The 24,795-nt window shown below is 42.8% G+C and overlaps 1 protein-coding gene across 1 annotated transcript in view; it reads left to right on the top strand.

The window, feature by feature from the left end:
• The window catches only part of CNTNAP2 (contactin associated protein 2), a gene marked incomplete at both ends in the record, with an annotated part of 2,009,686 nt that overhangs the window by 1,759,358 nt on the left and 225,533 nt on the right, over positions 1-24,795 (top strand). Inside the window, one exon of the mRNA XM_082661728.1 lies at positions 17,701-17,919. Within this exon, the coding sequence (XP_082517854.1) occupies positions 17,701-17,919 (219 nt within the window). The remainder of the gene's footprint in view (positions 1-17,700; positions 17,920-24,795) is intronic.

Raw genomic sequence — 24,795 nt, 5'->3', positions numbered from 1 at the left:
GAAGAGGAAGATGAGGTGATACCTGAGTTGGGTCGTGGAGAACAGGCAAAGAAGTTAGCTAGATGAAGAAGTAGGGGAAAGAATTCTAGCAGGAGGGGGCAATGCAAACAAAAGCATAAGGATGGTGGGGGGGACTTCCCCTGGTCGCGCAGTGGTTAAGAATCTGCCTGCCAGTGCAGGGGACACAGGTTTGATCCCTGGTCCGGGAAGATCCCACATGCTGCCAAGCAACTAAGCCCATGCGCCACAACTACTGAGCCTGTGCTCTAGAGCCCGTAAGCCACAACTACTGAGCCTGCAAGCCACAACTACTGAGCCCGCTCGCCACAACTACTGAAACCTGAGTGCTCTAGGGCCCGCGTGTCACAACTACTGAGCCTGCATGCTGCAACTACTAAAGCCCGCATGCCTAGAACCCATGCTCCACAGCAAGAGAAGCCACCACAATGAGAAGCCTGCGCAGCGCAACGAAGAGTAGCCCCCGCTCACTGCAACTAGAGAAAGCCCGCGTGCAGCAATGAAAAGCCAATGCAGCCAAAAATAAATAAAATTTTAAAAAAAAAGCATAAGGATGGGGAACCTGATGGGTGCTCAGGAGCTACAAACATTTGGTATTGTTAGAGTAGGAAGTATGACACGGGTAGTGGAGATATTTTTAGGCAAGTCTCAGATCTGATTCTAAATATACAGCGATCTAAATATTTCAACCAGTAGTTACTGAGGACCTGCTACGTTATGTGACAAAGAGGAACTCAAGAAGAATAAGACATGTCCCCATCTCAGAGTCCCACACAACCTAGTGGGAGAGACTAGCATATGAAACAATATTTTGGATAAGATGAAATAAATATTAGAGGAATACACTGTGGTGACCCAGATGAGGCGATAATTACTTCTGATTGGAGAATAAGAAAAGGTTCTTTGGAGATTATATCATTTTAACTGAGCCTCAAAATAAATGGGAAGGAAGGGCTTCCCTGGTAGCGCAGTGGTTGAGAGTCCGCCTGCTGATGCAGGAGACATGGGTTCGTGCCCCGGTCCGGGAAGATCCCACATGCCGCGGAGCGGCTGGGCCCGTGAGCCATGGCCGCTGAGCCTGCGCGTCCGGAGCCTGTGCTCCGCAACGGGAGAGGCCACAACAGTGAGAGGCCCGCATACCACAAAAAAATAAAATAAAAATAAAAAATAAATGGGAAAGAACGTTTTAGGCTCTGGATGCCAAAGGAGGAAACTACAGTGTAGATGCGTGGATATATCGCAGATGTGTGAGGTCCGTGGTCCATTGACGTGGCAAGGGCTGTGGAACACTGTGCACCATGGTATGTCCAGGGCCGCAGCACTGCCTGGCACGTGGAGGTGCCGAGTAAGCATTTGTTGAGAGAATGAAATGAATGAATGAGGTGCTGGTCTAATGGAGAACTATGGAAAATCTAGGTGGAAAAGGAGATAACCATGATCAGGGGGCCAGTGATAAAAATGATGACACATTGAAAGGTGGAAGGACAGATCATGGTTGGTGAAATTTTGGAATTCAAGATTGCACAGGAAAGCAGTTTGGATGGTAAGAAGGTCTACGATGCATCGTCTGGCCATGCACATGGGCTTCTGGGTTGTATGAAAAGGCTATGGAGACAGTCAGGGAACTGGAGGCTAGTGTTGGCTGGTCATCCCCATCACTGCTGAGGTCCCTAGTAGCCATGGCAAGGGGCGCAGTGGACAGGGAGCCTGTGAGCCAAGCGTTACGGTCCTCGGGTTCAATGATGGCAGCAATAAGCCTGGGAGAGGGAATGTCACAGGAAGACGTATCGCTGAGTGAAGGCTCTGGTGCCATAGAACAGAAGAAGCACTGAGGTCAAGGGTACTCCCAGCTGCCCTCCTGACCCCAAGACATGGGCCCCTGGGGAAGGGTGTTGCATGGCTGATGGGTAGGTTTTCCTCAAGGTGAACTGTGATCAGAGGAAGTATTTGGAAGCGTTTGATGATAAATAGTGACCGTAGCATTTTCATTTTTGTTTAACAATTTGAAAGAGCTTACACAGTGCAAAGTTTTTGAAGGGGATGTTCACTGCCTAGGAAACATTCAGGAGAAGCAACCAGAAACTGTTGCGATACCTTAGCATAAGCTTCCGTATTGACAAAGCTTGAGCTTTTTCAGATATCAGGATGACATGGAGAACATATTTGCATTTAACGCACATAGCTCCACAAAAATGTGGCGGTAGCAGTCCAGTGTCCTGCTAATCTTGGAGAAGGGTATTAAGGAAAAACTTTCATTTTCTGAGATGCCGCCTTCTGTAATACACATGCTCAAGAACGTCACAGAAGAGAATATTCAGCAATATGTAGAAACTGTGATGAATCAGAAGAAATAAACTAATGGCAATTTATCTTCCACTGTTTCAGAATTGGAACAACTTTTATATTAAAAGAGCTTCACTTGTACAGACGTGAGGAATGCCTAATTCCGCTTAACCGGCCTCTTGTGCCATAGGGATGTTATTTAGGGTGTTTTTTCTTTCATAAATATTGTGATTGCTTACTAATACAGATCAGGTGGTAGCACCTGGATTTTTCCTTTTAACTATCCAAGCCATCTTAAGTTATCCACATAGATTTAGGAAGAATTTTAGTGTTTCTGCTACTTGGCAAGTCTATGAGTTCAATTTGTATTAAAGATTTCAGAGTCTAAAGAATGATTCTGGCTTGGTCATTACAATACATAAGAAAAAATTACTGCCTTAAAAAATTTTAAACCTGCATAGCAACACTATTGTGATTCTTAAAATTTTTTTTCTAGTGTCTGATTTAAACTTTTCAATTTCAATTGTGGAGCAAAAAATTTCAGAGATGCAAATAAAGGTGAAAGTTGTGCTATATTAAAGCTATTTAATATATTAGCTGTGTGCATTTTAAGTATTAAAAGATATAGAGACAATTGGTAAAGTCAAATTGAGTGACCCAGATATTTTTGCCAGTCTTACTAAAGGGACAGTTATTTGAGTATATGGCATAGGTGCCCTAGAGTTAAAAGAATAGTCTTTAGAGTACGATGTCCTCCTGATATGAAAAGTTGCCCAAGTTACCTTAGATATTACTGATCCACCCGTGTCAGCTGATTTGGAAATTTCTAGAAGGAGTTGGGGATGCCTCTTAAGCTGGCCAGATGGCGTCACTTCTCTCTGCAGAGTTTGTGTTCCTGCCATTCCTTCTCTACACTCCAGAGACATCTAGAAGACCATCTTCCTATTGAAATCCAGCCCACACAAAAGACATTTTTACTGCATCTGGATTTAAAATATAAAACATAAATAAAAGAGAAGCCTTTCATTTTCCTAAAAAAACCACATTCCTACAAGACAATTAATTTGGTGCATTGCCTGGAAAATAATAGGCGTCCTCATTAAAGAGCATCTTCACATAGTGTTTGTCTGAAGAGTATGCGTTGTGTGTCATTTCTATAGAGAAATGCTGAAGTTTCTTAGAGGTTTTTTTCTGGCAGAATTTCTCTTCTATCTCATTCCCTTTGATTCTAACATTTTCTGCATTATTTATTGTGTGTGATAGTCCACAAAATCTTGCCCTTCAAAGAGATGGCGTGTTAAAGTGTCAAAAAGACCAGCTACTAGAATCAGCCTGCCTGTGGCCAGCTGGAAGAGAATGGGCATCCTAAGAGGAGAAGAGATTAAAGGAGCTTGGATCCATGCATCCTGATCTGAGACAGAGCTGGGAGAAAGAGTGCTATTGTGGCAGTAATAAACACATGGACTAGTGAGAAAAACTGGAAATACATGTGTGGAGTTATAAGAAGCTTAGAGACCTTACCTCTGCCATTCTAGATGCTGCCAGCGTCTCTGCAGACTTGATATTTTATAAAAACAAATGCTTCAGGAGGGAAGAGTTGGTGCCATCACTGGTTAGTGCTTGTCACCAGCACTGGAGAATTGATCCAACTAAGGACGACACTTGGGACCAGTTAATTCAAAGCTGGCTAGAAAAGAAGATACAATAAATCAGGGAGCAGAGCTTCATTTAAATATAGTGAGTGACTGGGAACGATTAGTTGAAATAGCTCAAAACCAGAAATATCTCAAAGGGCCGAAGGTAACTGTAAATACAACAACGCTAGGCTCTTACAAGTCATCAAACACCTAAATTAAAGCCATGTGACAAAACATTGGCCAACTAGATGTCAGCTGGAAACCGTACAAGAGCAGTTTTTTACAAGTGAGGAGTTCTGGGAGTTATCTTCTTCAAGACACATTTTGCTCAAATTACAAAAGGTAATTTTTAATAGCAATCAAGATAGGAAATTTGAGGAGACAGGGAGAAACATAAACACTTACATGAAGTCTAACAGAGGACTAGGGTCATAGCTGGAATATATTTTTATTAGATACTTTAAGAAAAGAAGACTTGTTTCCATCCCTATGACATTCATGGGTTTTTTTGTTTAATTTTCCAGTTTAGCTACTTCCCGACTTACAAAGGGACTGTGTTATAGGAGTTTCCGAGCCTGTCGTTCAGGTCCTGGAGTGTATCTTCCTATATACATAACATTGTAAATGGTACTCATATTCCACAGCTAACCATGAGGAGCTTTGCTGTTTGTCTGTATCTTAAGTGCGGCTGAAAATAGAGCTGCATGAGCCAGCCTGAGGGTTCTGGGATCTGAAGTCCATTCAGTGTAGAACAGAAATGTTGAAGAACAAAGGGAATTTCTTCCCATATCTCTGAATGTCACGCTTGTCCTAGACAGACTTCTCAATAGGAAAAGGTTTTGTTCACCTTTATGATAGTCAAGGTGCAGCCCTGCGTCTCCTTTCTTTGGGAGCTTGGCTTGGTGGGGTTAGTAAAGGAGATGGCTCAGACATCCAGAGCATCACGGTCTAAAGCCTCCCATGTGGCTCCCAGACACTTCCCTTTGCTCTAAAACTTTACGGTTTTATGAATTATAGAATTCCATTAATTCATTCAAATATCACATAACCTACATATTTTGTAACTATGGCAATGTTGTGATACAGAGCTGGGTATTGAAACTAGAATAAGACCATTATGATGTAATTTATCCCTTCAAAATTCCAGTGGTCTGAGGAAGAAGATACTTTGGTTATATTTTTTAATCTTATGAATAAATATTTTAAATATGATGAGGTCGTAAGAGATTTAGGAATCAGAAGTTTTCTTGTTTAGGACTAAGTTAAGCTGCTGTAACAAATAAAACCCCAGGTTTCAGTGACTGTATGGCAGTGTCATCTGCAGGCTCTGTTCCATGAAGTCCTTCTATACAGTGATTTGAGATCAAGGCTCCTTTTGTGTTGTGGTTCCACCATCTCCTAGAGCCTGGGAGTTTCTAAACCAGTTGGCAGAGAGAAGGAGGGAGGTGAGAAGCATTCTCTCTTCTTACCCACATTGGTCCAGAAGAGACACACACTCCTTTTGTTCTCATTCGGTTGGTGGTAACGAGGCATACGGCTACACCTAGATGTCCAGGGACCAGGAAATGCAGCTCCTGGATGCCTGGCAACTTTTCAGGGGTCGCTGTGGGAAGGAGAAGACAAGCTTTTCATGAGAAGTTAGCAGTCACAGGTACTCTGGCCCGAGAAAGAGTAAGCTTTCACCTTGTCCAAAGACATCAAGGTAGGTTTCCAGAAGATGCAGCATCTGATTTGCTTCGAAGGGTGACAGGCAAATAAATGAGATAAAGACATTTTTCCAGTCAACAAGTAAAGGAGAAACATCATGGAGCATTTGAGGAATTGAAAAGAATATAGTTAAAGCCCAGGGACTGGTTAGAAGACATTTCTCATGAAAGTAATGACCCACCGACATATCTGTATTAAGAGTTGGACAAAAGAAAGCCAGCTGGACCAAAGGCCTCTTAGGAAATTACTCATTTTACTTGCCTTTGTGGATAGTGTTAAAAGGATCAGATCTGGTTTTCTGCATCTCCGAATTTGATTCCTCTGATGAGAACTGCTGAGAATGCCAAATGAGTTCTCACGAAGAGGGCTTGAGGTTTCGTATTCTACAGGGTCGTCCTGGGTAAGTGCAGCCAGAGCCGATGAATAATAGAAACAGTGTGTATCTGTCAAGTGTAATTATGGCACTGAATATGCCCATCTTGCATTCTGATTCCTGTAGACATTAATTTCAACAGCTGAACATGCCGGCACTTCAGACCTGCGAGGATTTTACTTTGAGAAATAGCGTGACCTTATTATCTGGTGCCATTTTTAATACGGAAAAAAAACTCACATCTTGTTCACAATTATTTTATGGTAAAACTTGACTACTCTCTTTTTTAAAAAATCTTCTCAGGTATCTTAAGAACAGGAAAGAAGTAAGGAGGAATGTTTCAATCTAGTTTTAAATTCCTTCTGATTTTCTGTATTTAAATGAAATCTCATTCCTTGCATTTTGATTAAGTAATCTCTCTGATTAAACACTTGTTAAAATTATAGAATAGAGTGGCTTAAAATGTCACCAACCTTTGCAAAAGAAGTGCAAATGATCAGATTGTAACTTGTAAAAATTATACAAATAGTGTTTGTTTATTGTTGAATAATTTTCAAATCCAGAGAAGCACAAAGCATAAACCCCCAAAATCAGCTGTAAGCTCAGATGTTAACGTATGTAATACCACTCTTTCGGTGTGCACATTTGCAGACATTTTTCTATGCGCTTATATATAATTTCTTACAAGAAGGAGATCATAACAGTACATACTGTTTGTAACCTACTTGTTTCAAGTAACAACATTTTAGAAACACATTTCCCTGTCCATTTTGTTGATACTCCACAACAGTGATTTTTTTTCCCCTGAGGGCACAGACTGTATCAGAATCTTCAAGAGAGCATGTATGGTTTAGAAGATCATAATTTTATATTTACAAAACAAAACAAGAAAGCTATTGTTTTGTTATACAACCTACAGAATACAACACACACACACAAGAAATCTCATTGGCTGGTAGGATGTTTCTCTGAGATCTTCAGGGCTTTGTTGTATTGCCCATCAGCCTCCTACATCTGGGCATAACAACATGGGGAGGTGCTAATTACGATTATTATGTCAACAAATGGGAGCATGGTTTAAAAAAAATTGGGAAATACGGTGTCTCAATTGCCAAGTTCTCCATTTAACCAGTTATTCCTTATTGTTGGGCTTAACTTTTAAAAGGCAGATTTTCACACAATCTGCTCTACAGGCTTCCTGTTACTAATTCTCAGACCATCGTACCACTACTTAGCTAACGTATGGAGCACACTATTGCTGTTTAAGACTTTCTCACATACCCAGCATGGAGCAGCAGGGCAGGCTAAAATGATGAAAGTGGAAGACCTCACTGGGGAAGGCCACGCAAGGATGTGCCTTGCAGGACAGTGCTCCTAATGGATGACCTATTCCCAGAGCTCTTCCATTCACTCACCTTGTTGTCAAAGCAACTGAGGCAGAGGCTGGCACGTAGCTCAAGCCTACCCACAACTGTTCTCTCAAAGGAGCTCTTTAGACAGAAACCATGATCCATTCCTTCATCAAACAATGAAAAAAGTAAACATGCTTGTCTGTACTTTGTACAAATTGGCCCTTTAAAATGTTCTCACATGTTTTATATATACAGTCTTTACGGAGGCAAAATATTTGTTTATGCAGTATAATCAAGGGAGTTGTCTTTTCAGCTGTTATAACCAAAATTAGAGAAAAGGAAGAGTTCTTGATGTGATTCATTTTTGTTATTTAACATTATCCATTCCCATGGGATGCTTCAAGTAGAAGCTGGTTGGCCCAACCCCAAGGGACACTGTGAAGTTGTGTCCTGTCATTTTCCGGAGGTGGAAATACATGACCTGAAGGGTCTATTACTCTTCCACAATGTTAATTGGGCATTTCTCCAAGGATAATTTCAACCTTGAGATTCTAAGATCCTGTATTTTTAATATTCGACCCTAAGATTCCTCATTTCTGATATTCATTACTAAATAGAAGAACAAACTGAAGTAATTGTAGCTAGAGAAAAACTGTTAAGATAATTTAGATCTTTTGCAAAGATTCCAAGGAACTTTTGCAGGTCTTTCACACTTTAAGAAAGTTGTTATGTAGAAAGAGAGTGATTCTCCTCTCCTTTCATTTCTCTCTGCGTTCCCATTTAGATAACATCCCTGCCGACCCCGTGGCATGGTTTCACTTTTTCTCCACTATCTGCCTGATACTGCAAATACTGTAGTTGAAGCGCATCTGGTGTTGTAATGGAAAACAGAATAAATCTGTTTTTATATTCCGAGTTCATAGCATGTAGAACATAGACTTGTCGTTTGGTACTTCTTTCCTCATTAGAGAGGTCTTGTCTGAAGTCATACCAAGCTGGCATTGAAAGAATCTGCTAGAAAGGAAACAATGTGCTGTAGAACAGAGAGAAAGAAACGGTGTCTGGGGATGACCTGTAGTCTGGGCTGAAACAGTCTGTGGCCGCCAGGAGACAGTCTGCTTTCCTTCTGACAGGCGTGTTCACAGCTCTAGCAGCAGGCATGCACCTTCCAAAGGCTTTTCCTTTTCTCCTTGGGTCTTTGGCTTTTACTCATGGTGTGTCCCCATAAGCATAGCCATCCATAGCTCAGTCATTTATAAATTACAATTAATTAATTGACGGGTATGTTGTCTCCTTGTAAGCTTCAGCGTGGTCCATGCTAACACCTGTGAGCTGTTTTCCAATTCAAGCTGTTTCAGCACCCAGTTGTATTACCTCCTTTGGCCCTCAAATCCCACACTCCATTCGCCTTGAACTCTCCACAGCCAGGTATCTCAACGAACATCACCTGAAACCAGCCCCATAAATCACCCCGGTCCTCCACCAAGCACATGTCCTCCAATGAGTGTTTTTCATTTTGCTGCACAACCTGACCTTGGTCAAGAGAGAAGCTGCTTCTACATCCATTGCCTCCTCGGTCCAGTCTCCTCTCCATCTCAGGAGAATCCTTAGGCATCCAGTTTCGAGGTTTTTCTCCTGCAGCTTCAGCATTTCCTTTTATCACAAATACTCTGTCCTCACAGTCACCATCTGGGACTTTCATTTATTCTTCCAAACTGGCACTCTCTGCCCAGCACACAAGTCCCCACTGATTCCAAACATGGGGGTATTTGAACCCTGACTGCATGTCCCTTACTGAGGACAGGTGCTGTTTCAAGTCACATGTCCTTTTGGGAAGCGTGTTGTCTTTTTCCTTTTTGAATCATATAGGTCCATTGATATTCAAGAAGTTATTCTCAGAAGGTAGTTAAATGCATGGAGAAAACTAAAATTAGAAAGGCTTTGCATTTTAAAGACAGCTCTGTTTTCTCGTGGCCAGTGGTAACTCCCTTTTGCTTCCTTTTCTCTGTGGATGCCTTTGTTTGTGAAGTTATTTTTTTAACTATAACAAAAAGCTTAAAGGCAAAAATACATAAAGAGAAATACTTCTCATACTCAGGAGGTTATCAACATACGAGAGATTTAAAAATGAGTTCATAGCATTGATTGTTAAGCTCCAGGCATTTCCTTGAAGAACTTCCAAAAGACTTCAAATAAATTTTCTCCTTGCCAATGTTCATCTTCAGATGTGTTTAACACTGAGATTTTGGATGTGAATATGCATATTGGCTCTAAAACTTTCCATACTCACAAACTAAGACTATAGTAGAGAAAAATAGGATTTTTAAAAAATGTCCTGCATAATATGAAAAGCAGTACAGCACAGTTAGAAAAACAGAAGCTCAATGCTTAGTTATAACTGGATGTTAGCGTCTTACAGACTCAATTTCCTTACCTAGGCAGTGAAGGTGAGCTTGGAAGTTGGACTTCATTTTTGTACATCTTTCAGTCTGAACACTGTTGGACTTGATTACATGCCTCAAAAGCAAAGTGATTATTTTTGCAGAGAATTAGACCAGCTGCAAACTTGGAAGGACCACAGCTCACACAAAATTTCACACAATTGTTTTGAGGGTCCCCCAAAACAACCCTCATTTTCAATGATTCTCTAAAAGGACTCACAGAGCTCATCAAAGGCTGCTCTACTCGTGGTTATGGCTATGACAAGGAAAGAATGCAGATTAGAATCAGACAAGAGAAGAGCACAGAGGGCAGAGACCAGGAGAAGCCCCAGGTACCAAGCCCCCAGATGTGCGCTTCCTATAGAGTCACGGACACCTTACTTTCCCGGAACTGACTGTGCCAGTATGCATGGGGTACTGCCAACCAGGGCAGCTCCCCTGAGCCTCAGTGTTCAGGGTCTTTATTCAGACTCCTTTATTTAGGAATGGTCCACTGCCCATGTGGCCAACCTTGGTTTCCAGCCCCTCCAGGGACTGAACTGTGTGAGCCAAACCCCTACCCTACATCACATCATTGGTCTAGCTGGAGTGGTCAGCCCCTACCCCAAATACTGTTTGATGAGGTTCCTACCCCAAATACTATCTGGTAAGGCCAGCCTCTACCCTAAATCACATTGTTAGACTGCCTGGCATGACCCAAGGCCCCCAGGCACACAGAGACACCCCAACCCGGCATAACACTCCAAGGCTTTAGATATTATCTACCCAAAGCCAAGGGCAAAGTCCAGACCCCTCCTTGGAAAAGGTTAAACTCTTCACTACACAGTTTGAAAATCTCTTGACGACAAGGAAGCAAAAGATTCCTAGGGCCTTCCTACTAGAATGAAACTTGGCAACCCTAGTGTTTAAAGTAGTATTCCATGTAAATTGATACAGCCACTATGGAGAACAGTATGGATGGAGGTTCCTTAAAAAACTAAAAACAGAACTACCATACGACCCAGCAATCCTGCTACTGGGCATATACCCTGAGAAAACCATAATTCAAAAAGAGTCATGTACCAATATGTTCATTGCAGCTCTGTTTACAATAGCCAGGACATGGAAGCAACCTAAGTGTCCATCAACAGATGAATAGATAAAGAAGATGTGGCACACATATACAATGAATATTACTCAGCCATAAAAAGAAACGAAATTGAGTTATTTGTAGTGAGGTAGATGGACCTAGAGTCTGTCATACAGAGTGAAGTAAGTCAGAAAGAGAAAACCAAATACCGTATGCTAACACATGCATTTGTAATCTATGAAAAAAAAATAGTCATGAAGAGCCTAGGGGCAAGACAGGAATAAAGACACAGACCTACTAGAGAATGGACTTGAGGATATGGGGAGGGGGAAGGGTGAGCTGTGACAAAGTGAGAGAGTGGCATGGACATATGTACATTACCAAACGTAAGGTAGGTAGCTAGTGGGAAGCAGCCGCATAGCACAGGGAGATGAGCTCGGGGCTTTGTGACCACCTGGAGGGGTGGGATAGGGAGGGTGGGAGGGAGGGAGACACAAGAGGGAAGAGATATGGGGATATATGTATATGTATAACTGATTCACCTTGTTATAAAGCTGAAACTAACACACCATTATAAAGCAATTACACTCCAATAAAGATGTTAAAATAAAATAAAATAAATAGTATTCCAGGACCGCTTGTATCAGTCACCTGGCATTAGCAAAATACAAACTCCACAGTCCTGCCCCAACTTACTGAGTGAGAGGAGCCTTGAAATGTGCATTTTAAGCATGTTTCTTTAGCATTTTCTTATGCAGGCCAAAATTTGAGAAATGTAATTTTGATTCAAGGTCTTTGTTCCCAAGAGTAGAGTGAAAATAGCATGAGATGTAGAAATGGGAGAAAATTCTGCTTCTGGCTCCACTACTGGGTTTATCTTGGACAAGTCTTTGTTCCTCAAATGTTATAGGTTTGGGAACAACATTTGGCACAGTTTGTTTCAAACAGACATGACTCATGTATCAAGTTCCCAGACTGAGGAATATACATTAAGTTACTGTATGCCCTCAGGGAAGATGCTTATAGAATACAAGCTGGCATTCCTTATATATGCTTGTGTCTTAAGTTACGGTTTGCATTAGGAAAATGCATGGATTTCCTTTTTTCAGAGTATCTAGATAATTGGCCTCCATGGCAGGAGTGTTCCTATTCATTCATTCATTCATTCATTCATTCATAAATTGTTGAGTGCTTACTCTGTGTCAAGCATTGTTCTAGGCACTGAACAAAAACTGAACAAAATGGAAAATACGTCTGCTTTAATGAGTCCAGGAGCACATATATGTTGTGCTAGATGGCGATACGTGCTATGTAGATCCAGAAAAATTAGGATAAAGGGGCAAAGGCAGCTAAAGGGGGTGGGGGGTTGCTGTTTAACATAGAAGGTTTAGGAAAGGAATTTCTAATATGAGGGCTGTGTACAGAGGGATAGAAAAGCAGCCGTAGAGTTATTTGGGTAAAGGGACCAGTAAGTGCTTAGGCGCTGAGTCGAGAGCAGTTTCACAATGTAGTGAAAGAGAAAGCCTTAAGGTGATGGCGTTACAGAAAGACTGAGAGGAACAGACACAGAGCACACAGGCAGCTCCTTCAAGGAATCTGCAACAACAGGGAGCAAAGAAACGGGATGTGAAGACAAGAGAAGGATTTTGTAGTGGAGGTGGTGGTGGTTAGCATTAGAGGTAGGTTCACACGGTCACGTGGAATGATTCAGTAGAGGACAAATTATAGATACTGTAGAAGGGGAGGGGGAATTGCTGGAGGGACGTCCTGGAACAGATAAGAAGGGATGGCACCCAGTGTGCAGTGGAGCGCCTGGCCTTGGACAGTATCATAGGTGGTCTCTTTACTTCTTCTTCCTGTTTCTCACCTCTCTGGTCCCCATAATGACCTCATTTTCAGCCTACCTGTGTCTTCTCATACCCTTTCCTGTTGTCTAAATTCTTTTGTCTCCTAATGGACACTTAGCCCTTCCTTCATGAAAAAGAAAGCAGAAAATTCATAACATTCCCCACTCGTAGAGTGAGGCTAAAATATCTGCTCTGCCTATTACCAGTTTTGTTGTATGGATCAAATGAGATTTGGTGCAGAATAGCCCTTTGGAAGCTATCCATCCTTGAACTTCACTGTAGAATGAAAGAAACAAATCATCATCAAAACTGCAGCCGTGTTAGCTGGTCTTCTCAGTGTGCTCACTTTGTGTACCTTCCCTTGTGTTTTTACCTATTCTGTGTTGAATGGCCAATTTTTTCTGCTGCTTCCAACTGATGCTTTGAGTCTAATGTCTGAATGTTATCTCACCTGCTGGGAAAACCCAGAGTCCAAAAGCCTACTATTCTGGTCAGTTGTTAAATTCGTCTCTCAGTACATTAAGCCTGGAGTGATTTGTTTCCGAAAACTCATGGTTAGAATGAGAGTGAATAGTGCCACCTGCTGGAATTACACTTGAAGGAGGGGAGGGGGAAAAAAAAAAATATATATATATATATATATATATATCCAGAGCTGCCCATGGTTCTGTCCCATTCATTGCTTTGTCACTCAAATGAAGTCATGATCCAGATATGATCAAAAGTAATCTCTGCCATCATGCTTGTTTCTAATGCCCATATGCCACCTTGTGCATTTCTCTTCTAATATCTCTCTTTTCTCCCTGTAGTGATCCAATATCTACCACTACTAGTGAGACCAGCTCTATTTCATTTATTGTTTCTCTTAGAATCTCTTGGAAATTAGATCATAGAATGTTCGCATTTGAAGGGACCTTAGAGCTCATCAGTGTTTTCAGGCACATTTTGGACATAGAAACTCTTGTGAAACTATAGATGTAATCCTCCTTTCAGACACCAATAAACAGAGCCCAAAAGGTGACAAAGCAAAGTGAAGACTAGAACTCATAAATACTGATTGCTAAACTGTTCTCTATATCAGTTAAGATGCTTTTAGCTGCAAGGAAGATGGCTTTAGCAATAAGGGATATCTCACATAAGAAGTCTTGAAGTGGCTCCAGGAATAATTCAGGGGCTGAACAATGTCAGCTAAGCCCCAGGTTCATCCCATTTCCCTCCCTGTTCTCCTCAGTGTGTCTGACTCCACCAACACTACAAACCACATCTCCTCCCAAGACCAAGGAGCAAAAGGGGATGACTGTCTCTTCTCTTACCAATTAATTAATTTTCCTTCCAAAGACTCCCCCTCATGTCTTACTGGCCAGAAGGAAATGATACCTCCCATCTTAAGTGGGTTGCTGGCAGAGAGCTCAGAATTCTCATGTTTGACTTAGATGAATCCAGATACACCCTCTGGGCCTGGGGTAGGGTCATCCATACCTGAAGCATGAAGTTGTATGGAAGCACATAGTTTCCTGGGCAAAATCAGGTCGGCTCACAAGGAAAAGGGTGGGGGATTGTCTAGCTGTCGGGCAGGATTCTCCATGGGTCTCTCCCATTTCTGCTTGTCTTCTAAACAAGAGGCACTGTCAGCTTTGTTCGTACCTTTTAAAGGATGTGTGTATAGCAAACAGTCTCGGAGGATAGAATGTCTTCCTCCAGAACAGAGAGTAGATTTGTTTCCTGACCAGGATAATAAAGCCAATGTCTCTCCCCAGGACAAAAGTTAAGCAGGTTTGCTAGCAGCCCTTTTGAAACTTCGGGATTTCCTAAAGTCAGGGCTCCTTGGCTGTGATGCAAACTCACTGCATAGGCAGCATCCACCTGAGCTGCTCCACGTGGCCCCCATGGGACCCTGGGGACCAAAGAAACCAAGGAGGACTGACGCTCATGCCGCCTGCTGCACCGTGAAGAACGCAGTGCGTTGTCTCTGACCCTCGAGTCTCCTGTCTTCTGCCAGCATCTACAAAACGATGGCAGGCTAACTTGTGAGTTTGCAAGAAAGATGCTTCCCAGTTCCTGACACTAAGAGAAAGGCAGCCATTCGTGTGTGCTACCGTGTTCTTTCTAATGAGCCATGCTAGAAACATCCAATCTTTAAATACTTATTTCTGAAAATAAGAATAGTGTCGATATGTCAGAAATTCCTTTTCTACAGTCAGAAACAGGGCAACACTTCAGTCTCCTGGAGACACACATTAAGAGGATGGTGTCGCTGGCTCTCGTGTCTTTTACTCTGCCTCCCTTTCATTCGCTTGCTGACTCTCTCTGTAATTAGCTCTTTTAAAATGTCAGCTCCTCTCACCCAGAAACGGAGAGAAATCATCCACAAACTGAACTTCAGAAGCTTTTAAAACACACTTGCCGTTTGGCTGGGAGACGGGATTTCTCAAAGGCAATGTCAGGGAAGCTGACATAGAATAAATGGGAAAAAGGAACCCCTTCCCTCACTCTCAGGCGGGGCCTCAGGAAGCACCAGAAGGGAAGTGGGATGGGCTGAAATTGTGGACATTACTTCAACAGAGCCTGGGTGGAGCCTCTTGGAGGAGGATTCTGCTCTCGGGGGCCCTCGGCCTTGAGTCCCTCTTCCTGCACCCAGCTGGGGAGAGGACTGAGCTCCAGCAGGTCCTCGAGACCTTCTTTCCTCCTCTAGGGGGAAGTGTTGATGTTAAGGAACAGGGGATCTAGTGCGACAAGCAGAGAAGGAAGTATGGATATTTCCTGGTAACTGCTGGTCCTCAGACCTGAACAGGGGCTTCCCTGGTGGCATAGTGGTTGAGAGTCCGCCTGCTGATGCAGGGGACGCGGGTTCGTGCCCCGGTCCGGGAGGATCCCACATGCCGCGGAGTGGCTGGGCCCGTGAGCCATGGCCGCTGAGCCTGCGCGTCCGGAGCCTGTGCTCTGCAACGGGAGAGGCCACAACAGTGAGAGGTCCGCGTACCGCAAAAAAAGACCTGAACAAAAATTCGTTAGAGCAGGAAGAGAGGAAATTAGAGGAGCATTCATCCCTCTGAGTCAAATTTTAGAGTTAAACTCAATTTATCCCTAAATCGTATTTCCCTGATGGCTGTTGATGCCTTTGAAGCAAAACCGACTTTCCTTCTTAGCTCAGGAAGTCTTGTTCTCTGGCTATTCTGATAACTTACATTTTAAAATGCATCTGCTAAGACACAGCACTGCAAGAACAGAACAAATTCAATCTTAAAAACCGAGGTTACGTTTTCCCCATTGACCATGCCAGAAATTCAGGGAAAGGTCATTCAGTTCATGAGTCGTATGATCGTCGACCCATATTCTGATCATACTTCTGCAGAAACCTTGGTGAAGGTCACTGGCCTCTATCAGGTCACAGTGACCCTGGAAGGCAGGAGCTCCCAATTTAGAGAAGAAATTTCACCAGAGCACGTGTGGCGTCACCACAGGTGTTAAAATTAAAGTTCCCTTTCTAACGACATAAAGGAACCAAATTCCTTGGTACAACTAGGTTGATGAAATTGAGTTCTGCGTCTAATGTCCCTGGAGTTCAATAAAGTTAATGCAGCTTTCAGAGGGGCCTGGCCCAGAGGTGGGGAACAGTCTAGGTCTTGAGAGAATCTGGCCCACTGCGGTTTTTAAATCAGAAGTTTGATTGCTTGCAACATCATTTCAAAGTGGTACCAGTCCAGAGAAGCTGAATTTTTCATTAGCCTGGGGGAAAAAATGACAGATAGTTAATTAAACTGCTTGGAGATTAGTCAGAGGCTCATTGATAGATAGAGGAGCTGAATCTCTTTATAAGCAAAGTTAGAAGATCCAGTGGTGCGCCTCATCTTTCCTGTCAAAAGAATTCACCAAGCTAAGGAGCTGGGACCCGCATGCCACTACCTCGCCTGCCAATCGCAGGAAAAATATACACTTAAAAAAACATATTTATAAAGCACTAGGTAGTCACTGAAGAACTTGAAACCTAAAATGTGTTGTGAGAAAGCTACTGACAATTGGAGTTACCAAAGCAACCTCCTAGTCCATTTTTCCATTGTTGAAAGGTGATTTATTAAAGGAGTTTGATTGGGAGCAGATCTATAAAAAAAAAAAAAAAAAAGAAGAAGAAGAAGAATGATTTGTGATTAGTGCTGGAGGGTAGGTTATGAGAAGGACCTGACATCCCAGATGGCGAACATCCAAGGTGTGCAACAAATGGTTCAAGAAAGGGTTTTTTCTGCAGGACTCTGGAGCTGCCCTTTGCCCAGCCCCAGAGGTCCGGGAGAGATGTGGGTCATCCTCATTGCATGCACAATTCACAGCTCCCTGACTTTCCATAGGAACCTTAAGGATTAGATCAAGGAAATAAAGTTTTGTGAATGCCCGCAAAGCAGTAGCTCTCAACTCTAGCTATATATTAATATTTTCCAGGAAGCTTTTAAAAACTACCAGTGCCTACCTAGCTGAGTGGGAATCCCTGGGGGCGGAGCTGGTGTGTTTCGTAAAGCTCCCAGGTGACGCTTGGTGCAGCCAGAGCTACAGGTCACGCCCTAAGAGCTACTGAAGAGTCAGGGTGTGTGTAGAGCCAAAAGGTCTCAGGCTCTGAAACCTGAGAAGCCTGGTTCCCATCCTGACTCCACTACTCACTCAATCTAAGGTGCTCGACATGTGCTTAAGTGCGCCAGCCTTCAGTTCCTTATCTGGAAAGAGTCAATGATGGTAACTTCCTGATAAAATAAACCAATGTATACCTGACCCCCAATCCAAGTTTATTTTCCTTCCCCTGGTTATTAATGGTTAACAATGGGTTCATGTTTTATCCCTCCTTAAAGGATTTCACCTTGGACCTTTGTAGCAAGTGACTAGCTTAGATTTCTTTTCTCTCCGTGCTTGGTTTTACCTCTAGAATTCACCACTGTTTGGCATCTGGGAGGGAAGTACTCACGTGCCTTTCATGCTTTGTGCTCCTCTAGCTGCCACGGAAGTGTCCTTTTCATTTGATGTCGGAAACGGGCCAGTGGAGATTGTGGTGAGGTCACCCTCGCCTCTCAACGATGACCAGTGGCACCGGGTCACCGCGGAGAGGAATGTCAAGCAGGCCAGCCTGCAGGTGGACAGGCTGCCCCAGCAGACCCGCAAGGCCCCAACGGAAGGCCACACCCGCCTGGAGCTCTACAGCCAGCTGTTTGTCGGTGAGTGATGGGACAGCAAGAGTGACTTCTCTGTTGCTTGAAACAACTTCTACCTTGGGAAAAAATAAAACTGCCTACGTAGGATTCTGATAGAGATTTTTCCAAAAGTAAGTGTTTTTGCCTCTTGTGGTCTCATCTGAAACAGAATGGAACAAGGAAGAGGACCCAGGAACCCTAAATCTGGTTCTACCCTCCGCTTTCTGTTGTGTTTTCTTTTTGGCCACATTGCACGACACGTGAGATCTTAGCTCCCCGACAAGGGATTGAACCCGTGTCTCCTGCGTTGGAAGTGCAGAGTCTTAACCACTGGACCACCAGGGAAGTCCCTACTCTCTGTGTTCTGGAGCCCACAATCCTCATCTACAAAATGAGAGGGTGGGCTAGGACATCTCTGAGGTCTCTGATCTATGCAGTTTTGGGCTTATGGTTTTAGAACTGCATAAATTTCCTTAATGATTTAGAGCACTTGTAAATGTGCAAAAGGAAGGATGGAAGTAGGGGAGGGAGGGAGGGAGGGAGGGAGGGAGGGAGGGAGGAGAAGGGATGGGCTCCCTAAGTTCAGGGTTGCTTGAAATGATAAGTAGAAATCCACTCCTTTCTCTACCTAGCCTCAAGGTTCTAGGCAGAGAAAGACTTAGACTTCTCCTTACGTAACATCTTTCCACAGAGGAAAGAGATCAACACTGAGAAGAAATTGAAAAAGAGCAAAAAGTAAAGTATCCTTTGCGAGAAGTGGATCTAGCCCCACATTCCGGTCTTTGCTTATGACATGTCCTAGCTGAACCTAACATTACTTTCAATCAATACTCGTTTCCATGGCTTGTGAGATTTTAACTTTCGTCTTCCAGAATACTAATATTTTAGGAAATTAGCTATTTTTCTTCTGTTGAATGAAAAGAAAGCAAGTTTGAAGGACTTGGTGGCTGTCTTGCCACCTTAGACCTCCCCTCTAGGTGTGTGTGGGTTAATTGGTCTCAGACCCAGCAAAAGCAGACATGACCTTCCACCTGGGCTCCACCCACTGGAGGTCAGAGTCCCGATGGTGTCTTTCATAATTATGGCAGGATGTTTTAAGAACATTAGACAGTCACGAAAAGACAGGTAAAATTTGACGTCCACTCCTTTGGTGAAATGTGGGCAAATTGTTAACGTAGTCGGTTACCTTTGGAAGTGAGACTGACTTGATAGCAAGCCACGTCAGCCAGGGGCCATGAAAGTTACAGATTTTGAAGGAAGTACTGACTGCTCCAACCCAACCAGAGCTCAGTCCCTTCCAAATCCTCCCCTCAAGTTATAGTTCTCAAAATTACACATTATTTTTAAGTTACTTTTTTATTGAAGTACAGTTGATTTACAATGTTGTTTTCCTGGTGCACAGCAAAGTGAGTCAGTTATACATATATATATTCTTTTCCATATTCTTTTCCATTATGGTTTATCACAGGATATTGAATATAGTTCCCTGTGCTATACAGAAGGACCTTGTTGTTTATCCATTCTATATATAATAGTTTGCATCTGCTAATCCCAAACTCCCAAACCAACCCTCCCCCACCCCCTGCCCCCTTGACAACCACAAGTCTGTTCTCTATGTCTGTGAGTCTGTTTCTGTTTCATAGATAAGTGCATTTGTGCCATATTTTAGATTCCACATATAAGTGATACCATACAGTATTTGTCTTTCTCTTTCTGACCTACTTTGCTTAGTATGATAATCTCTAGGTCCATCCATGTAGCCACAAATGGCACTATTTCATTCTTTTTTATGGCTGAGTAATATTCCATGGTATATGTATTCCACATCTTCTTTATCCATTCATCTGTTGCTGGACATTTAGGTTGCTTCCCTGTCAAGGCTGTTGTAAATAGTGCTGAACATAGGGGTGCATGTATCTTTTTTTTTGGCTGTGTTGGGTCTTCATTGCTGCACGCAGGCTTTCTCTAGTTGCGGCGAGCAAGGGCTACTCTTCATTGCGGTGTGCAGGCTTCTCATTGTGGTGGCTTCTCTTGTTGCAGAGCACGGGCTCTAGGTGCAGGCTTCCGTAGTTGTGGTGCATGGGCTCAGTAGTTGTGGCTCATGGACCCTAGAGCGCAGGCTCAGTAGTTGTGGCACACAGGCTTAGTCGCTCCCCCGCATGTGGGATCTTCCCGGACCAGGGCTCGAACCCATGTCCCCTGCATTGGCGGGCGGATTCTTAACCACTGTGCCACCAGGGAAGTCCTGCATGTATCTTTTTGAATTATAGTTTTGTCCCGATATATGTCCAGGAGTGGGATTGCTGGATTGTATAGCAACTCTATTTTTAGTCTTTTGAGAAACCTCCATACTGTTCTCCATGGTGGCTGTACTAATTTACATTCCCACCTACAGTGTAGGAGGGTTCCCTTTTCTCCACAGCCTCTACAGCATTTATTTGTAGACTTTTTAATTATTTTTATAAAACATCAGGTCCACTGATTCCTGCCAAAAGCTGTGAACAAATTCTCCTTTATCAACACATCTTACCCAGATCACCTAGGACAAGTTTCCTCCTAAATCCTGTTCTCCCAGGCATGCTGGTTAGATTCTACTTGGTTTTCATTATGACAGGTGACCCTAACTGACCCAATTTCTCACTTTTCTGAGATCTCCCTGGATGCAGAGATCCAATTTTACTTTTATCCCTTTCTGTCTACTGACTGCAGTGGTCTCCAAGAGTCTTAGAGACCAAGTAAAGCTGTAACATGAAAAAGGGTAGGGGGAGGCATTTATTATGGTCTTGGAAAGAATTTTGACTCATGTAAACAAGATGACCTGGGAACAGCTTAATAAAAGAGAAGAGGAGAGGGCTGTGGTCAGAGTCTGACAGAACACTTAAATCTAAGGGAGAGGCAGGAAGAGTAGCATCTCAGGAAGAAGAATGAAGAGGAATGAAAAGAACAAGCAAGGAAAAACCAGGAGACAGGCTGTCACAGGAGGAGAGAGTTTCATGAAACTGCTTATCATTGACAAATAATATCAAGTCCCATGTGTAAAATAGAGCTAAGAAAATGTTCTTTCAATTTAGTAATTATGAAACCACTGTTGACTTTGGAGAGAGAAAAGTTTCAGAACAGTGGGCTGATATGATGAGTCAGCAGCTTCCTTTCACTTGATGAAAAAGAGTAAGTCTCCTGTGCCACTTTCTAATTTCCTGTTATCTGAGATGTGGGCGTGAGGCACATCTCCCGGACACAAGCTATTTGAGACAGTATGAGAAATATTGGTCTGCAATAGAAGTCTACCCCAGGGGAATTGGGGAGGGGCTTGTTTCCAGAAAACAACAAATTCAACAGCTCTGAAGTCCTGGAGCCAGTTATCCCAAGACTATTCGATAGGGATTCAGGCAACCGGGAAATTGTTCTCAATTCAGCTCTAATAACAAGTGTTACCACTTTTCCTCTTTGAGTCTCTTTTTTCATCAAATAAAGGAATTGGATTAGTTGGTCTCCAAACTTTCTTCCAACTTCAGCCATTTAGGATTGTGTGTTTAGAAGTGGTTTGAAAAGTTCTGAGTTGCCAAGTGATTACCCATAACACCATGGGCTTGAATCCCACCTCTGCCACTTAGCATCTGAGGGACCACTGACAAGTTACCTAATATATCTGTCAAGTAGGAATACAGTTCCTATGTCTCAGGAGGAGATGAGCTAGTCCATGCTAAGTGCTCCATATAGTATCTGGCACAGAGCCAGTACTCATTAAATAGGAGGTATTTCTCTACCTTTTCCTTTACCTTTTATTCCCTTAGCTTTCTTCTTGCTCCATGTAATATTCACCCTCTCCTACAGAACTCACTTCCCTACAGAACTCACTTCTAACTGGCTTGTTTCCTCCTTCCCAAAATACTGACCTGAAATGGGATCACTTCACCCCACCAGCCCTGAAGGAAAGGTCACGTGCTACATGGCCCTCGACATCCACGTCACTCCACAGTCACTCCACACACCTGCCATGGTGGCCACAGAGCAGCAAGCGAGGGCCCAGGAATTTTCTCACCAAGAAAGGAAGTGAGCATCCCTCTGAAAACACCACCCAGCATCCCTTTTTACAGCGGAGACTTGGGGCACAGCTGCCCGAGAGTTCCATCCGGGTTCTAGAGAAGGAAGGGCTTAAAAGCTCAACCTAGAGCTAAAAGACGTTCTTGGCTTTGGACTCTACAGAAGGCCACCCTCTCCCTGCTGCCTACGTTAGCAAGGCCAGGATCCTGTCTCCTCTTCCAAAGTCACTGAAAAACAGAGGATACAGTTCTCTTCCCTCTACATGTTAAATGTAATTAGAAGGTAGAGCCTCCTTTCCATTGGATAGTCCCCCGCCGCGAAGTGGGAGGAGATAAGGCTCCATCCTTCAATAACACTTATCTACCCAACAACTGGGCTGGGGGAGCAGTAGAGTCTCCATGGCATAGACGAAGAAACTGTGCTCAGAGAGCCTAAGTAAACTGCCTGATGCCATACAACTACATGCAGTGATGAATGTGAGATTCAGACTTGAATTTGTCTGGCTCCAAAATCTCTGTTCCTTCTATGACAGTAAAACAAAGGAGAAGAAGAGCAAGAGAGCCATGTGGCTGACAGGGTCTTAGTGCCCCGGCCTAGTGTCAGGCCTGAGCCTCTGAAGTGGGAGAGACGAGTTCAGGACATTGGACCACCAGAGACCACCCGGCCCCATGTAATATCAGTCGGCAAGAGCTCTCCCAGAGATCTCTGTCTCAACGCTAAGACCCAGCTCCTCTCAACGGCCAGCAAGCTCCAGTGCTGAACACCCCATGGCAAGCAACTAACAAGACAGGAACAAAACCCCACCCATTAGCAGAGAGGCTGCCTAAAATCATAGTGAGTTCACAGACACCCCAAAACACACCAACGGACGTGGCCCTGCCAACCAGAAAGACAAGATCCAGCCCCACCCACCAGAACAAAGGCACCAGGCCCCTCTACCAGAAAGCCTACACAAGCCCCTGAACCAACCTTACCGACTGGCGGCAGACACCAAAAACAACGGGAACTGTGAACCTGTAGCCTGTGAAAAGGAGACCCCCAAAACAGTAAGTTAAACAAAATGAGAAGACAGAGAAATATGCAACAGATGAAGGAGCAAGGAAAAAACCCACCAGACCAAATAAATGAAGAAGGAATAGGCAACCTACCTGAAAAAGAATTCAGAATAATGAGAGTAAAGATGATGCAAAATCTTGGAAATAGAATGGAGAAAATACAAGAAACGTTTAAAAAGGACCTAGAAGAACTAAAGAGAAAATAAACAATGATGAACAACACAATAAATGAAATTAAAAATTCTCTAGAAGGAATCAATAGCAGAATAACTGAGGCAGAAGAATGGATAAGTGACGTGGAAGATAAAATAGTGGAAATAACTACCACAGAGCAGAATAAAGAAAAAAGAATGAAAAGCATTGAGGACAGTCCCAGAGACCTCTGGGACAACATTAAATGCACCAACATTCGAATTATAGGTGTCCCAGAAGAAGAAGAGAAAAAGAAAGGGTCTGAGAAAATATTTGAAGAGATGATAGTTGAAAATTTCCCTAATATGGGAAAGGAAATAGTCAATCAAGTCCAGGAAGCACAGAGAGTCCCATACAGGATAAATTCAAGGAGAAACACGCCAAGACACATATTAATCAAACTATCAAAAAATAAATACAAAGAAAAAATATTAAAAGCAGCAAGGGAAAAGTGACAAATAACATACAAGGGAGTCCCCATAAGGTTAACAGCTGATCTTGTAGCAGAAGCTCTACAAGCCAGAAGGCAGTGGTAGGACATATTTAAAGTGATGAAAGGGAAAAACCTACAACCAAAATTACTCTACCCAGCAAGGATCTCATTCAGATTCGACGGAGAAATCAAAATCTTTACAGACAAGCAAAAGCGAAGAGAATTCAGCACCACCAAACCAGCTTTACAACAAATGCTAAAGGAACTTCTCCAGGTAGGAAACACAAGAGAAGGAAAAGACCTACAATAACAAAGCGAAAACAATTAAGAAAATGGTAATAGGAATATACATATCGATAATTACCGTAAATGTAAATGGATTAAATGCCCCAGCCAAAAGACATAGACTGGCTGAATGGATACAAAAACAAGACCCATATATATGCTGTCTACAAGAAACCCACTTCAGACCTAGGGACACATACAGACTGAAAGTGAGGGGATGGAAAGAGATATTCCATGCAAATAGAAATCAAAAGAAAGCTGGAGTAGCAATTCTCATATCAGACAAAATAGACTTTAAAATAAAGACTGTTACAAGAGACAAAGAAGGGCACTACATAATGACCAAGGGATCAATCCAAGAAGATACAACAATTGTAAATATTTATGCACCCAACATAGGAGCATCTCAATACATAAGGCAAATGCTAACAGCCATAAAAGGGGAAATCGAAAGTAACACAATCATAGTAGGGGACTTTAACACCCCACTTTCACCAATGGACAGATCATGCAAAATGAAAATAACGAAACACAAGCTTTAAATGACACATGAAACAATATGGACTTAGTTGATATTTATAGGACATTCCATCCAAAAACAACAGAATACACTTTATTCTCAAGTGCTCATGGAACATTCTCCAGCATAGACCATATCTTGGGACACAAATCAAGCCTTGGTAAATTCAAGAAAATTGAAATCCTATCAAGTATATTTTCTGACCACAACGTTATGAGACTAGATATCAATTATGGAAAAAAACTGTAAAAAATACAAACACATGGAGGCTAGACAATACAGTACTAAATAACCAAGAGATCACTGAAGAAATCAAAGAGGAAATCAAAAAATACCTAGAAACAAATGACAATGAAAACTTGATGACCCAA

The sequence above is a fragment of the Grampus griseus genome (genome assembly GCF_964374135.1).
Source record: "Grampus griseus genome assembly, chromosome: 9".
NCBI lineage: Eukaryota > Metazoa > Chordata > Mammalia > Artiodactyla > Delphinidae > Grampus > Grampus griseus.
The sequence above is the reverse complement of the archived record's forward strand: the minus strand, read 5'-3'. Positions and strand labels throughout refer to the sequence as shown.